Consider the following 15,001-nt stretch of genomic DNA (forward strand, 5'->3'; position numbering starts at 1 on the left):
GTGTGTGTGTGTGTGTGTGTGTGTGTGTGTGTGTGTGCAAACATGTGATCTCACATGTTTGCCGTTTCCTGGGTGGATGGTCCGGTGCAGGATCCAGAAACCGGAGTCGGGATCCTTTCTGATAAAGAACTCATCTTTAAAACAAAAACAAGTGAAAAATTCAGACCAGAAGAAATCACTTACGTCATCATATCATAAAAAAAATATTTTTCCATCTGAAAACAACTAAATATGGCAGAGAATCGTGAAGATTTCCTCACAGCTCTGCAATAATTTGGATGGTTGTTTTATAAACGTTTTTTATGAACTTCAGCCTTCCAGGCTTGATGTTGTGCAACATCCAGCGCTCTATTTTAAAATTTATTTATCAATGAGAGTCGATATTATCGTCACAAAATCAGCAAGACGAAGGAATTTCTGCAGAGGAATCTGGATGTTCAGTCAGAACGGAAAGTGGTGGGATTGTGATGAGATGCATCAATAAAATATTAATATCAGTGGAATCAAAATCTTGGTGATGATGTTCCTGACCCATCTATACAGTCTAATTCTATGCTCTATTATTTATTTAACATTATATGTAGAATCTAATCTCACTTTCTGAACCATTTGAAAGAATAGCTGCAGTTTATTTTTACATGTTTGATAAGAAAGTCAGCCTACTGTTTTTGTTTTTATCATTTCTTTAAATTGAGCTGACTGAACAAATTAAACTTGTTTTTATATGTTTGACCAAACCTGTAAAGTTACTTCTATATTTAAATGTGCTGCATTTGTGCAGAGTCATCAAATAAATTAGTAATTCAGTATATGTCTGTGTTCATGTCTGTGTTTAAGTAAATTCATCTGTTTTTCTGCATCTGATCGGTATCGGAAGTGAAAAATGTGGATTAAGTTCTTATTCCGGTACCGGAAGTGAAAATACCATCAATGATGAAATTGTACGTCAATTTTCATCATTGATGTAAAAATTGGATAAAATGCAACATGACCATTCTGACTGCTTTGAAAACAATTAGATATGTACGGCATGAGGAAGTGGGAAAAGATCGGAAACGGGCAGTTTTTATAGGCAAAAAAAGCAAATTTGTGTCGTTTTTTCCTGTTGTGTGAAGGGAATTCAGTTTGAGCCACTATTTATGTAAATTAATGAATCCAGGGAGTCGGATGCGATCAGTGTGCTGCTGGTTTGTTCAGCTTATTAAAATCCCTGAATTATTTCCAACAATAACCTGCTGATGAAACAAGTTGTTGCAGTTTTGCAACAGGAAAATACTAATAACAGGCTGAACACACTTTTAATCTAAAAAAAATAATGTATTCAATCTAAATGAAAGTCTACACAACCAGTGCTTTATTTTATTTAAACCAAAGAATAAGAACTCATTAGTACTTTCCTTTCCTTTAATAAAATATTGAGAACAGATCCGAGTACATTCTGGCTGGTGCTTGACTCTGCAGCTGAATTATTAATATTTAATACAAATTCAATAAAATCAGGAGGAAGTAAAGGGAAACAATGAAGTCCACAGATTTAACTATTAAATACAAGTTAACTTTTGACAAATGTTTTGAGTTAAAAAGAAGTCGGCTGCAAAGGAGCGTATAATATGTGGTTGCTGTTGATTTTGCTGCTTAGCTGAAGTTATTCCATCTTTCATTTGTTTCTCAGCTTACAGTCTCTGCATGTTTTAAAGCTTAAGCTTACCTGCAATTTAAATATAATCCAGTATTTAAACAAATGTCTAAAAGCAGCTATGTTGTTATGATTGGGATTTATTCCAAAACCCACACATGCAAAAGCTAATGCAACACATGCAGCATCTGTATTTACAGACACAGAATTAAAATTTAAATCTGAAAAATCAAGATCCTCGTATCATTCGAACCACTGCAGCTCTGTCTTGAACTTTCAGTTTGGTGCTTTAAGAAGAAAGTTTCATATTAACATATTAAATTCACATAAATAAAACCAGCAGTAAAAGCTTATAAAACAAACAGAAGAGTTTGAGGGTTAAGTGTAATTAAGTCCTGCTAGATAAAAATGAAGGGAAACTATTACACACACATTCACATTGTGCATGTTTTGGTTTTTCAATTTGTGTCTCAACTGCTTCTGAAAACAAACAGACCACTTGAAAAAATAAAACAAACAGTTTTTCTGGTGTCTGAAAAATAAACGTTTTCAAAAATCGTCCTGATTGTAACGTCACAAATCAGTGGGAACTGACCCCTCACCTAGTGACCCCAGCAAAGCTCAACCCGTTACCTAGCAACCCCAGTGGAGTTCCGCCCGTCACCTAGCAACCAGAACTGAGTTCCAGAGCATTTTGTCAGCTGGGTTTAATCACTCTATGCACCATGCAAAGTATTTTGTTGTTGACTTAACATCCAGAAACAACTTGCTGCATTCTCGTTGGTTGTGCAGGAGGTGCTACTTCTGTTTTTCAAAGACATACACTTATATAATTGCACATCTATTTGAAGCCATTTTCACATGTGACTGTAAACGTCGAGTTAGGGTGCGTGGCCAGCAGCAGCTTATATGGATTTAAAGTGACGGAGGCCCTAAAACAGCTCATTCTGAAAAGAAAACTCACAATCTAAGGATTTTGTGTAAAAAATGTAACATGTTTTGTATCACCCATAAACCAATCCCAACCTGTTCAATGAAGCATAATATGTCACCTATAAATGAATATTTTTTATGAAAACACCACTAATTTAGTTGTTTGCGGGACGGAAATGGAAGACGAACCATAGGATGTTGTACCTTTTTCCAAGCAGCAGCGATGGCTTTGTGCAGGCCATATGTTTGCAGGACCTGCAGACCCTCACAGGTGTTGTACATCTGTCTACAAACAAAGATGAAAGCTCCACATAACGTCTGAGACGCATCGGATCCGCTTAGAGACGGCAGGGCCTTATTCAGCAGCCTCAAGGTGAACTGGACGACGATGTGAGCAGCAAAGGTTCTGCACAGGAAACAGAAAACACCTAGTAAGAGACTAAAGACCAATATCTGTGTGCACAGCATGCAGGGTTGGTGCAGGCAGAAGCTGCAATAAATTAATTGCTTCATCTATTTCAGATTAATTACACACATGTTGGTGTTTTTAAGCTTTTATTTCTATTAATTATGTTGACTTTCCGCTTACAGGCAACAAAAACACAACATTTAAGTTGCTTCATTAAAATGTTCTGTTGCTAAAATACAGCAAACAGCTGTGATTGGGCAGAATAATCCAGGGGTGTCCAAACTTCTTGGAACATGAATGTTTAGATATTTTTTCTGCTCAACAATAAAATAAGCATGAAATATTTCAGTCCAACAAATAAAATGTTCAGATTTGTTGTAGGACAGGAATATCTAATCATTATAGACCCAAAACATCAACAGGGGTTTGCAAATTTTCCTTATTGATAGTACAGTGACCACTTTAATCATGTATTTTGGGTTAAACTGAAGAAGATGTTAACTATTGACCACTACTGTTGTAAGTATAAAACAAATTAAAGGGAATTTCTGCCAAGAAACTCAGAAATTTCTAGATTTTCTAGAAAAAACAAGGAAATTTCTGAGTTTGAAACGTCAAAAATGTTCAACTTCTGAAACTCAGAAAGTTTCAAGTTTTTTTTCTCAAAAACCAGATTAAACTCAAGGTTTACTCCATTTATTCTATCTACACAACGTGGTGGCGGGTAGACGTGGTCTTATTTATCATGAAATCAAAGCAAAGCAGAAAGCTTGGTTATTAACAGATGAACACATTGTTTTGTATCTGACATTTTAATATGTGGGTTATAGTTTTGTCCTAATTTTTAAAAAGTCTCCATCTGCATCAACCCCCGACGCTGGTGGGACAAATTTGTTGCATTCATAAAGCACCTTATAGGGTCAAATAATAACACACAAAGTAGGTTTTTTAATCTTGATATTTAATCAGCGTCTTACTTTTCACTGTGGGCAACAACAAGGTTCTTCTCGTACAGGAAAAGCGCTAATCCTCTGTCGGTGTTTGCGATTCGGGCCAAAACGTCGGCGATGAGAATCAGAGTGGCTGCAGGATTCTTCAAGTTAGTCTGAAAAAAACAGATATGAACACAAATTAACTAATTTATCCAGGAGCTTTCAGAAAAAAAGTGGTGCTGATGAAACAAAGTTTGTGATTATTTTACTTAAATGATTTTTCCTGATTTCTTAATTAACGCAGCAGTTTAAGTCAGATATATTAAAGTTTTACATATGAAACTTTGACAAAGCATTTGCTAACGTAATACTAAATGTGAGCAATGCTACATAGTTTGGTTTCGACCCGATTCCAAGTAAATACAGGGGCCAGTATCGTAGATACCGACACTTATTATTTAAGTTTGATATATCATTAAACGTCTGTGTTTTTGAGTATTTTCTAATTATTTTGTTATAACCTGGAATAGACACAAAACAATATGATAGAAAAAAATATTAAAAAAACAAAGCAAATCTGTGTGCATTTTTTCCTGAATAAATAAAGTCCAAAACAAAACAAAAAAATTGAGATACTAACTTGGAATTGATAATATTGATATTTAGGATCGATCAGAATATTAACATCATTGAATAATTAACTTTATAGATGCAGTTTGGACTGTTGATCAATAAATACCAGCAGATCTAACTGGAGACTGAACCAACGTTATAAACTGAAGTTTCTCTGCAATATGTGAGAGACTGTATGAATTTAAGATATTGATGAAAAATGTGGTTTAATCTGCTGTTAAATTATACGGTACACCTGATTTCCCCCACAGCGCTGCTGCTTTTCCATTAGGTTTTCATCAAATACCCAACGTCCCATGCACCTCTTTATGTAAAACTGTAAAAAAAAAAAAGAAAAAAAAAAGGCATGATTTCTTACGTCTCGACACAGAAACATTATACCGTGACTCTGACTTTATGAGCTATAATTTAGTTTTATGACGGCGCTGCTCAAGTCTAGTCCTGGAGAGCTACTATAGTTTCAGATTAATCTCTTGTCCAGCACACCTGAATCAAATTAATGGGTCGTTACTGGGCTTCTGCAGAGCTGAATGTCTGAATCTGGATGAGGGAACTGAGGAGTTCTGGGGCAGGAATGTAAGTAAAAGTTGCAGGGCTGGACTTGGGCCCCCAGTTTATGATTTCTATCTGCTCATAAAGTGTGTGTTAGTGTATGTTGGAGAGATGGACCTGTTGTGCATTGAGGAGAGCAACAACAGGTGCGAGCAGAGTCTCAATAACAGGAGTCTGGTGGAGACAATCAGCAGCACATTCTGTTCGTTCACATAACATCCACAGCACCTCCATCACCAGGCAGCTGGGCGACAGCGAGCCTGAAAAAACACAAACACGTTACATAACGTCCACATGGTATGCTGCGAAACAGCAGCAGCAGCATTTCTGTTAACCATGCAACTGTAGAGATTATGAAAATAAATCCAAAATATGTCTCCTGATTAAAGGTTTTTGTGCTAGGATGAGGTGGTTTGGTCTTTGGTACATTCCCACCAAAGAAAAAAAAACTTACATCTGGAGAATAATTTCAAAAACAAGGAAATTTCTCAGTTTGAAAAATTGAGATTTTCAAAAAAAACTCAGAACTCAGAAATTTTTAGATTTATCTCAGAAATGTTCTCGAAAAAGAATTCAGGAGTTTCAAAAGTCATACATTTGCAAGTAAAAATTTAAATTTCAAGACTAGTTTCTGAAATTTTCTAGAAATTTGAGTTTGAAAAGTTGAGACTTTCCCAAATACAAAAAACTCAAAGATGTTTTGATTAACCTCAGAAACTTTCTAGAAAAAAACATGGAAATTTCAGAGTTTGAAGAGTAAAGAATATCAATCAAAAAGATAAAACTCAGAAATTTTTAGATTAGTATCAGAAATTTTCTAAAAAAAAAAAAAAGAGAGAGAGAGAAAAACAAAACAAAACAAAAGAGACATTTGAGGAGTTTCAAAAGTTTTAAATTTATAAGAAAAAAATTGAAATTTTGAGATTAATCTGAAATTCTCTAGAAAAACAGGTCTCAAAAGTGGAAAATTTTTGACATTTGGAAATCTTGAGCTTGAAAACACAAAACATTTTCACTTATAACTTGGAAAAATGTCTTGTTATAATAGAAATAATCTGCCAGTGAAACTAGTACTTTTTTTTACTAATATTGGGGAATTGCTGACTTAAAAAGCCCACTAAGATATTTGCACTAAACACCTGACCAGAATTACTTGGTGAGAGTTTGTGGTTTTGCAGTGTCCTCGTTATCTTTCGATACCACAGATGAAGCAAAAGACTTGCTCAGCATGACTATCTGCAGCAGCCGGAGGGAATGATAATCAACGGGGAGAACATTATCGAATATAGTCAGCAAAATTGCAGATGTGAAATTCCTGAGTTTACATTATATAAACACCCCAGAGAACTATTACAGAAGTAATTGAGTCAGGACAAGGTTAGCTGATAAAATCTTTGTTCTGAGGAGTGGTTTTCTGTCTCGAGGGAGGATCTGTGACTCATGGACAAACCAACATGTGGGAACACATGTGACACACCTGTCGGTGACGAGTCGCCGTTCGAAGGTCGGGGGTGTCGATACATGATGTTAATCAGGACGACAATCAGGTCTGTCAGAGTAACCGGGTCTGAAACACAAACAGCAGTTAGTCAGGCTTGTTCTGTGTCCAGACTGTAAAATAAAAAGGTCTGTGTTTTCATTGCACAACCTTTATTGAGCAGAACAAGATTCATCGATATTAGATTTGGAAATTGTCCAAATAAGGCAGAACCACTGGTCAGATATGGTGTTTTCTCCCTTCTGAAATGATTTAGCTACCTTCAGGAAATGGAGATGCAATATTTTCATTTTTCTTAAATAGTAAGTCGCATTTCCTCCATAAGTATGTGAGAGAAAATGAGAAAATGTTTTGCATCATTGAAATGAATTCAGGTTTTTTCTGTTGAGTCTTCCACAAAGGAGGGAAATTGTCCTACTCTTCTATATACATTGCTCCTGCACTGCAAAAACTCAAAATCTTACTAAGTATTTCTGGTCTAGTTTCCAGCGCAAACATCTTAGTACACTTGAATTATGACAAAACTAACTTAGAAGCAACTTTTCAGTGAGATATAGCAGCTGGTTTTAGGTCAATAATTTCTTAATAATGATAAAATAAAATTCGAGTTTCATTGGCAGATTGTTTCACTTATAACAAGACATTTTTCACATAAGTGAAATAATCTGGTGGAACTCAAACTGGGTTGCTAGGTAACGGGCTGGGCTTGACTGGCGTTGCTAGGTAACAGGCTGGGCTTGACTGGCGTTGCTAGGTAACGGCGCCAGTGGAACTTGTACTTTTACATCAATATTAAGGAATTACTGAGTTAAAACAAGCTCAAACATCTTGTTTACTTTTAAGTTTTGTGTTATTTCAAGTGAACTATTTGTACTAGAAGCTACACCAAAAATATTTTGTAAGATTCCGTGTTTTTGCAGTGTAACACTCCTGAATTTTGAGAAGTGAGTGGATGCTACAAGAAAGAGGAAGCAGATACTTTCAAACTTCGGTTAGTTGGGATAAACGAGATTTAAATCAAGGCCTGAATGTAATCATGAAATGTGCAAACCAGATAACGCGCAATTAATTCACTTTTTATTGGAAATGTTTGTTTCCACTCTCTGCTGCTATTATTCTTGTTTTTTGGTCTAGTTTCTAGTGCAAATATCTTAGTATACCTAAAATACAACAAAACTTACAAGTAACTTTCCACAAAGAAATAGGAGCTTGGTCCAAGTCAATAATTCCTTAATATTGATAAAGTACTAGTTCCAGATTATTTAGTATTATTAAATTATTGACTAAAATCAGGCTCATGCATCTTGCTGAAATATTACTTGTAAGTTAGTCTTCTCCTATTTTAAGTGAAGTAAGATTTGCACAAGGAACTAGATGAAAAGGTAAAATTTTGTAATTTTGCAGTCTCCATCATTTCTCAACTCCTTTAATTCATTAACTTGATTGCATAACAATAACTTGGAACAGAGTGAACAACAGCCAAGTCAGACAGTTAAAGTTTAAGATGTGTCTGGCGGACGTCCTCCCACTATCAGGATTATGTAACTTTATTTGATAAAAGTGCGATGGAGAGGAATAAAGTTGCAGCATCAGAGGAGTGAAGGGGCGACTCATATCTGTGCTGACTGCAAGCATTCCTGAGTCACAATCTGATTGCAATAATCGCCTAGAACAATAAAAACTAAAGAGCTAGAGATCTCAACTCCAACTTTACCACTTATTTGTTCCTTCACTACACAGACTTGAAGCCAAAAGTCCCACCTTTGTGTTTCCTAATTTTGATGGGAAAGAGTTTTCGTCCGTTGGTGTAGATGATGAGTTTACCCAGGATGCATAAAGAGTGAACAAAGAAGGAATACTCAAGATCCCTCCTGGTAAAAACGCCTCTCTGTAGCAAACCTGAAAGCAAAATGAGAAAAATATGAATAATTAATGAATTTATGTCTCTACATTCAGACCAAACCATTGCAGTTCCACTTTACAAACCAAACTGAATGATATAAATATGGAAACAAAGAATGTGTCCACTTTAAGTTGCATATAAAGCAAAACAGAAGAACATTTTATTAATAAAATTAACAAATGCAGAAGATGAAGAAATTGTTTTCTTTCCCATCTATAATCACTGACTCAAAAACAACTGAGCCACATTGTTTTAAAATTAAAGCTGAAAAGTTTTATTTCTGAAGACATTTGCTGTTTTTATCTCTTCAATATCATACTAAATAGACAATATTTTAATAAATATTTTATTTTAGCAAAATATTTGAAAGTTTAGCATCTTTGTTTTTTCTTTTTCTTTCTTTGTTTTTTGGCAACAAAAGTTGGGCAGCACTTGCTGCAAGAAAAAACTAAGGAAACAACAAATCTAAGATGGAATACAAGAAATTCACCAGAAATCTTTTCTTGAATGAACTACACAGTATGATACAACACTGTCTTAGTTAAATAGTAAGTTTTTCAGATTACACTCAAGACATTTTCTGGAAAAAAAACACAGAAACGTCTGAGCTCCAAAAGTCCAAAATTTGCTAGTAAGAAATTAAAATTTTTAGATCAATCTAAAAACAATTTTCAAGTCAAAAAGTTTTAACTTTTCGAAATTTTCGGAGAACTTCTGAAATTTCCTCGTTTTTTTCTAAAAAAAAAAAAAAAAAATCAGAGATTTATCAAAATGATCTTTTTTTTTCATTTACAATTTTGCAAACTCAGAAATGTCAGCTTTCTGGCAAATTTTTGACTCTTGGAGGCCAGAAATTTCCTTGTTTGTTTAAATTCGCTGTTGTAGTTTGATGACCTGTTTGTGCATTGTGGACCTGCACAATTTAAGGTTTGTTCACATGAACACTAGCGTTAACCTTGAAGAAGAAATGATCGGTTTACACTCCGTTTTCCTCACCAGGGTCACTGGAGTCCTCCACGTGAGGATCAGCAGCCTCACTTGAGCTACGTTCAGAGGACTCACTGAAATGTAAACACTGCTGAAGAGCCGATACAATCTGTAAAAAAGCAAGACAAAGAATTTTGAAAATGTAAAGTCCATAGACAACAAGATGCATTCCACTTTCAGCAATAGAAGCTGGTCAGGATTACACAACGATGCATCTTTGAAAAGCTAAAGTAGAGCCTCCTGCACAGCCAACAAAAACACAGAAAGTTTTTCTTGACAGTAAGTCAACAGCTAATGGCTCCTGTCTTTTCCAGCAGCCATTGTACAGCACATACAGCAGCAAAACCAGCTGACCGAATGTGATGGAACTCAGCTTGGGTTGCTAGGCAACGGGCGTAATTCCTGCTGAGGTTGCTAGGTAACGGGACAGTGTGACAGAACATTACGTAGGTTTTTGAAACGGCTCACTTTTCAGACAGTAAAAACATGAACTTATTACCCAAAAAAAAACAGGTTAGTGGTTTTATTAAAGACTTGAAGACGCAGTAGAAACCCAAATGCAAGAATAAAAACGTGTAAAATACAGGTCCCTGTCATGTTTTTCACATTAAATACATTTCCATGGGTGACGCCTGTTGCTAAACACAACCAGTCATTAATTTATTACACCATAGAGTGATTATGTAACAGCTTGAGATGCGAATGACTGAATCACTCACCAGAGTCTTATATTTTCTCTCAAGGAGCCTGAGAACCACCGTCCTGCTGTAGTAGCCATGCTGAGATAAGAAAGAAGAACAGGAGATAAAAAATATGCAAAGGTGGGTAAAAAGGTGCTAACGTAAGCACATTTTACTCGAGCAAAGGTAAAAAGTAGCCATACAAGAAATCACTCAAGTAAGAATAAAACTGGTCAAATGCTGAGTAACTGATGAAAACAATCATTTATTATTTAAAAATGACATTATCAGACAGATCAAAATGGAAAGTTTTGTGGGCATTTTCATATTTAAGGGCTAAGATGAAAATAATTAATATAAACAACAAAATTAGGCTAAATTATTTTTTCCAAACTAGTTTCTTTCTTTTACAAGCCTAGTGACGTTTTGGTAAAAACGAATTTGTTCATTATAAAATTAAATAAAAGTAAAAGTACAGCGCAGTGAAAATACTGTAACAAGTACAATTTTTCCAAAACGTTACTCAAGTAAATGTAATTAGTTACGAGCCCGCACTGAATATACATGCAAAAAAACATTTAAAGAAATCAGACTGAGCAGAAGATGGTTCATACAAACCATCCATTTATTGAACCAGGTGGCTTTGATGTCCAGTAAGGACAGCAAATGGACCGGTTCCAATGTTTTCTCTGTTCCAGTTGAGCCATGGTCATGATGGAAGGACAAAAGACAGAAAGTGCTCTCTATAATCTCCTCCATGTATCTGAAGGAAGATAGAAAAACTTTGAAAAACTTCACAGTTTGAGTATTTAAAGAGAAAATTAACTCTGACAGAAACCTCACTTCTCCGGGTGACGGATCCAGAAGGTCGTCACCTCCTTCTGGAAATCATTCATCAGTCGAATCTGAGACAGGAAGTTAAACATGAAACAAACGTTTCTTCAAGTTAGGAGGTGGCTAAAGATGATGGCAGCACCTGTTTGAGGAGACGACGGATCTGAGGACTGTTGATGTCGACAGCAGCTGATCTGGTTGGGAAGTTTAACCTCTGAGACAGAAAAGCCGATTCCAGACTCTTTGCTGCTCACACAAAGATAAAAAAGTGACAGCATTAACCTGAGGCTAAGAACAGTCATTTTACTAACACCTTAAGTTTAATTTAAAATATTTCTATGTAAGGTGTGAGAAAAGAGGCCGACCCAAGCTGGTGTAGATCTCTCTGGTCACGTTTAGCGGCGATGAAGAAAAGCTTTTAGCGAAAAACTGCAGCACATTCTCCTGATGGAGTGGAAACGACAGAAAAGTGTCAGAAACACTCGGGAGCGCCTTGCAAAAGTTTAACATTTTATCACTTTAAAACCACTAAACTCAATATATATATTTTTGCAACATGTTACGAGTTTATAATCATTTAAAATGGGAATAAAGAGATGTCTGATTTTGCTTTATTTACTTTGATAAAGCTCAATTTGCTAGAAAAAAAACATTTAAATTTTTTAGATTAACTTAATTTTTGAGTTGTTTTTTTTTGCAAATTCTCAACTTTTCAAACTTGGAAATTTTCTAGAAAATAACATTGAAATTTCTGAGATTTCCTCAGAATGTTTTGCTTTTCAAACTCAAATGTTCAAGTTTTCTCAAACACTTCTGAGATTCTCAAAATTTGAGTTTGTGTCATAAATTTGCCTCTCTTTATTTTTTTCTGTCTATGCCAGCCTGAATGCACCATCGTGGTTTGATGACTTGTTTGCACTTGTGAATCTGAAGAATTTAAGGTATAAAAAGGCAAAATATTGTGCAGAATGTGTTTTCTATTTAACATATTACTGTCCCTTTAACATCGGATCGGTGCATCTCTAACTGAGCCCACCGGACTCTCAGGTGTGAAAACATCCTAATCGTGTCGCATGAACATCCGGGTCCGGGACTCACGCTGAGGTCGGGTTCGGTGAGAGCGGAGCAGAGGTTCCTGCGCAGCGTGCTCCAGCTCTCGCAGCTCAGCACGTCGGACGGAGGAGCGCAGCAGAGAGCCTGCAGAGCCTCACGTCGCACCTGAACAGATTCACATCATTCAGCCAAAACAACATAAACTGTTCGTCACGCCGACGCTGTAAACGGTGGCCCATCGATCCAGCTAAACACAAGCAATTCACTCTGAAGGGCTGAGACATAAACCAAACTCAATTAGGTGTGTACATTTTGTTGGCTTATATTTCTTAATGTCATTGAACATTAGATTTACGGAGCAAACGATCTGTTTGGTTTACGAGTCAAACTGTGGAGCTTTCTAGAACATTTTCTCTACCTCTTTCGGCTTGTTGGAGTCAAGTTGTTCAGCCAGAACCTGCAGCTGCTCCTGTCTGATGAAGGCGTAGCTCTGGAAACAGAAAACAATAATCATTCAAACAGATTCAGTTACAGGAAAAAGCAGAATGAGAGAGTGAAGACTTTCACTCCTTTTGATATTAGAGTTTAAATGTCTTTAAAAAGTTAATTCAGGCGTGTCCCGAGTGCGGTTCGGGGGTCATTTGTGGCCCCTGATTGGCAGAAATTTGTCTCCCCAGCGTGGGTAGTCGATGCAGATGGGCCTGATGATAACAAATTTTTCTTTACGATAAATTGTCCCAAAAGTTATTTCTATAAACTATAAAATTGTTGTTCTTTCCAAGTAATATAATGGTATATTAATCTAAGAAAACAGATTATCAAAGATCAATAAACCTTAAATTCTAACAAACATTTCAAACTGGGACTGGAAGACGTTTTAAATATTCAAGATAAATAAACAAAACAAATAATAAAATTAATTTTGAAGCCTGTAAACAAAAATTGTGATTTAAAAAAAGGCTAGTTGAGATCAAAGCACCAGATTGAAAACTTTTATCATCCAGTTTTTGTAGAAAGAGAGAAAATAGAAAAACAATAAATCATTCAAATGGAAATTATTGATTTTATTTCAATTTATTATGTGATTAATTGATTTATTGCGACAGGCCTAGATGCACATGGAGACTTTTTTTTTAAAGAAGGACAAAATTAAAATCTTCTCACAAAAAATGTCAGAAACAACACAAATCATTCATCTTTTAAAAAGAAACTTTCTGCTTTTTATTTAATTTAGTTTAATGGTAAATGAGGCCACATTTGTTCATTAACTTATACACTAAAGGAAACTTTTAAAGCTCCTAAATCTGCTTTTGGTTTTACATTATTTAAAAAAAAACATGTTTTTGCTGCTATGAAAAGATTAAATATTTGTTCTGATTTTTTCAGTTGAGCCCAAAATAAACGAGTAGAATGGCTGACGTACTGGTTGCAATAAAGAAACATAAAAAATAAACAAAAATGGATCTACAACAATTTATATTTTCATTTCCAGCAAAAAAAAATCTGACTATTTTATTTGTTTAGTTACAGAATTTCATGCTTATTCTTAAAATTCAATAAAACATTTTGTGGTTTTAGGTTTTTACATAAAGTTTTGACACCCCTGACTTAGTGAAACATAAGAATAAAGCAAAAAACAAACCAACATCACTAACTTCTTATTTGTTTTGCGTGTCTGACCTGGTTGAAGGAGGAGTCGCTGTCGGAGCAGTTATCAGTGAACTGGCTGTTGGACTGGCAGCGTTCAATCTCTCTGTGCATCTCCTCTTTTCTCAGCTGGTCCTCGTCAAATTTGGTGATCAGAGACTCTACGGCCACCATCATGGTGGCCTTTAACGTCTGCAGCATCTGATGGTACCTGGCACAGAGAGGGGAAGCAATCCGATAAATAACTCGATATTAATCAGCTCCAAACATTCAAAATAATGTTTAAAATTAACTGTTGGCCAACATCATTATATTTTAATGATGTTTTGGTTTATAACAAATAAAGTTTAGAGCAAAATTAAGTTTACTGCCAGCTGATGTGCAAAGATTTTTTTATACTATATATACTTTTACAGCTTTGTTGACAACGGAGTGTTAGGATCAGACAAAGAAATTTTTATTTTATTATGAGAATAAAGTCAAACAAACATGTAAAAAAAAAGTTAAAATAATATAATAATAAATCACAATATTACCTGAATAAAGTTGTAAATAAGGACAATAAAGTAGTAAAAATACATCGAAGACGTAAAATACGAAACCTGGGAGTAGTGATGGACTCTGAGCTGAACCTTCAGAGCCACATAAAGACAGTCACAAAGTTGGCCTTCTATCACCTGAAGAACATCTCCAGGATTAGAGGACTGATCCCTCAGCAGGATCTAGAGAAACTCATCCATTCATTTATCTTTAGCCCCATTGATTCCTGCAACAGCGTCTTCACAGGTCTGACTAATAAATCAATCAAACAGCTGCAGCTGATCCAGAAGCTGCTGCTGCTGTTCTCACTAAAACCAGGAAGATGGAGCACATAACACCAATTTTAAAGTCCCTACACTGGCTCCCTGTAGCTCAAAGAATAGACTTTAAAATACTGTTGTTAGTTTATAAATCACTGAACGGTTTAGCACCACAATACCTGAAAGATCTGTTATTGCTGTACCAACCGTCTAGACCCATCAGATCTTCTGGTTCTGGTCTGCTCTGCATCCCCAGAACCAGAACCAAACGAGGAGAAGCAGCATTCAGTTTCTATGCACCACAAATTTGGAACAAACTTCCAGAAAACTGTAAAACAGCTGAAACACTGGGTGCCTTTAAATCTCAATTTAAAATCCACCTGTTTAGAGTTGCTTATGGCTAAATTAGGGATAGAGTGTGGGTTTTGATGTCTTCCATGTTTTTAATGTTTTTACCTATTACTAATTTCTTTTTATTTCTCTTTCTCACTGTTTACGTTTTAA

The 15,001-nt window shown here is 35.6% G+C and overlaps 1 protein-coding gene across 1 annotated transcript in view; it reads right to left on the reverse strand.

The window, feature by feature from the left end:
* tbc1d32 (TBC1 domain family, member 32) overlaps nucleotides 1-15,001 on the reverse strand; it is a 68,620-nt gene that overhangs the window by 49,812 nt on the left and 3,807 nt on the right. The window contains exons 4-19 of the mRNA XM_016663864.1: nucleotides 13,731-13,908; nucleotides 12,469-12,540; nucleotides 12,096-12,215; nucleotides 11,363-11,441; nucleotides 11,140-11,243; nucleotides 11,007-11,068; nucleotides 10,782-10,926; nucleotides 10,203-10,262; nucleotides 9,493-9,592; nucleotides 8,355-8,492; nucleotides 6,573-6,662; nucleotides 5,213-5,355; nucleotides 4,779-4,859; nucleotides 3,956-4,083; nucleotides 2,774-2,975; nucleotides 55-134 (exon numbers count right to left, since the gene is read on the reverse strand). Of these exons, the coding sequence (XP_016519350.1) occupies nucleotides 55-134; nucleotides 2,774-2,975; nucleotides 3,956-4,083; nucleotides 4,779-4,859; nucleotides 5,213-5,355; nucleotides 6,573-6,662; nucleotides 8,355-8,492; nucleotides 9,493-9,592; nucleotides 10,203-10,262; nucleotides 10,782-10,926; nucleotides 11,007-11,068; nucleotides 11,140-11,243; nucleotides 11,363-11,441; nucleotides 12,096-12,215; nucleotides 12,469-12,540; nucleotides 13,731-13,908 (1,782 nt within the window). The remainder of the gene's footprint in view (nucleotides 1-54; nucleotides 135-2,773; nucleotides 2,976-3,955; nucleotides 4,084-4,778; nucleotides 4,860-5,212; nucleotides 5,356-6,572; nucleotides 6,663-8,354; nucleotides 8,493-9,492; nucleotides 9,593-10,202; nucleotides 10,263-10,781; nucleotides 10,927-11,006; nucleotides 11,069-11,139; nucleotides 11,244-11,362; nucleotides 11,442-12,095; nucleotides 12,216-12,468; nucleotides 12,541-13,730; nucleotides 13,909-15,001) is intronic.

Source organism: Poecilia formosa, unplaced genomic scaffold (assembly GCF_000485575.1).
Source record: "Poecilia formosa unplaced genomic scaffold, Poecilia_formosa-5.1.2 Scaffold450, whole genome shotgun sequence".
In the NCBI taxonomy this organism is placed as follows: Eukaryota; Metazoa; Chordata; class Actinopteri; order Cyprinodontiformes; family Poeciliidae; genus Poecilia; species Poecilia formosa.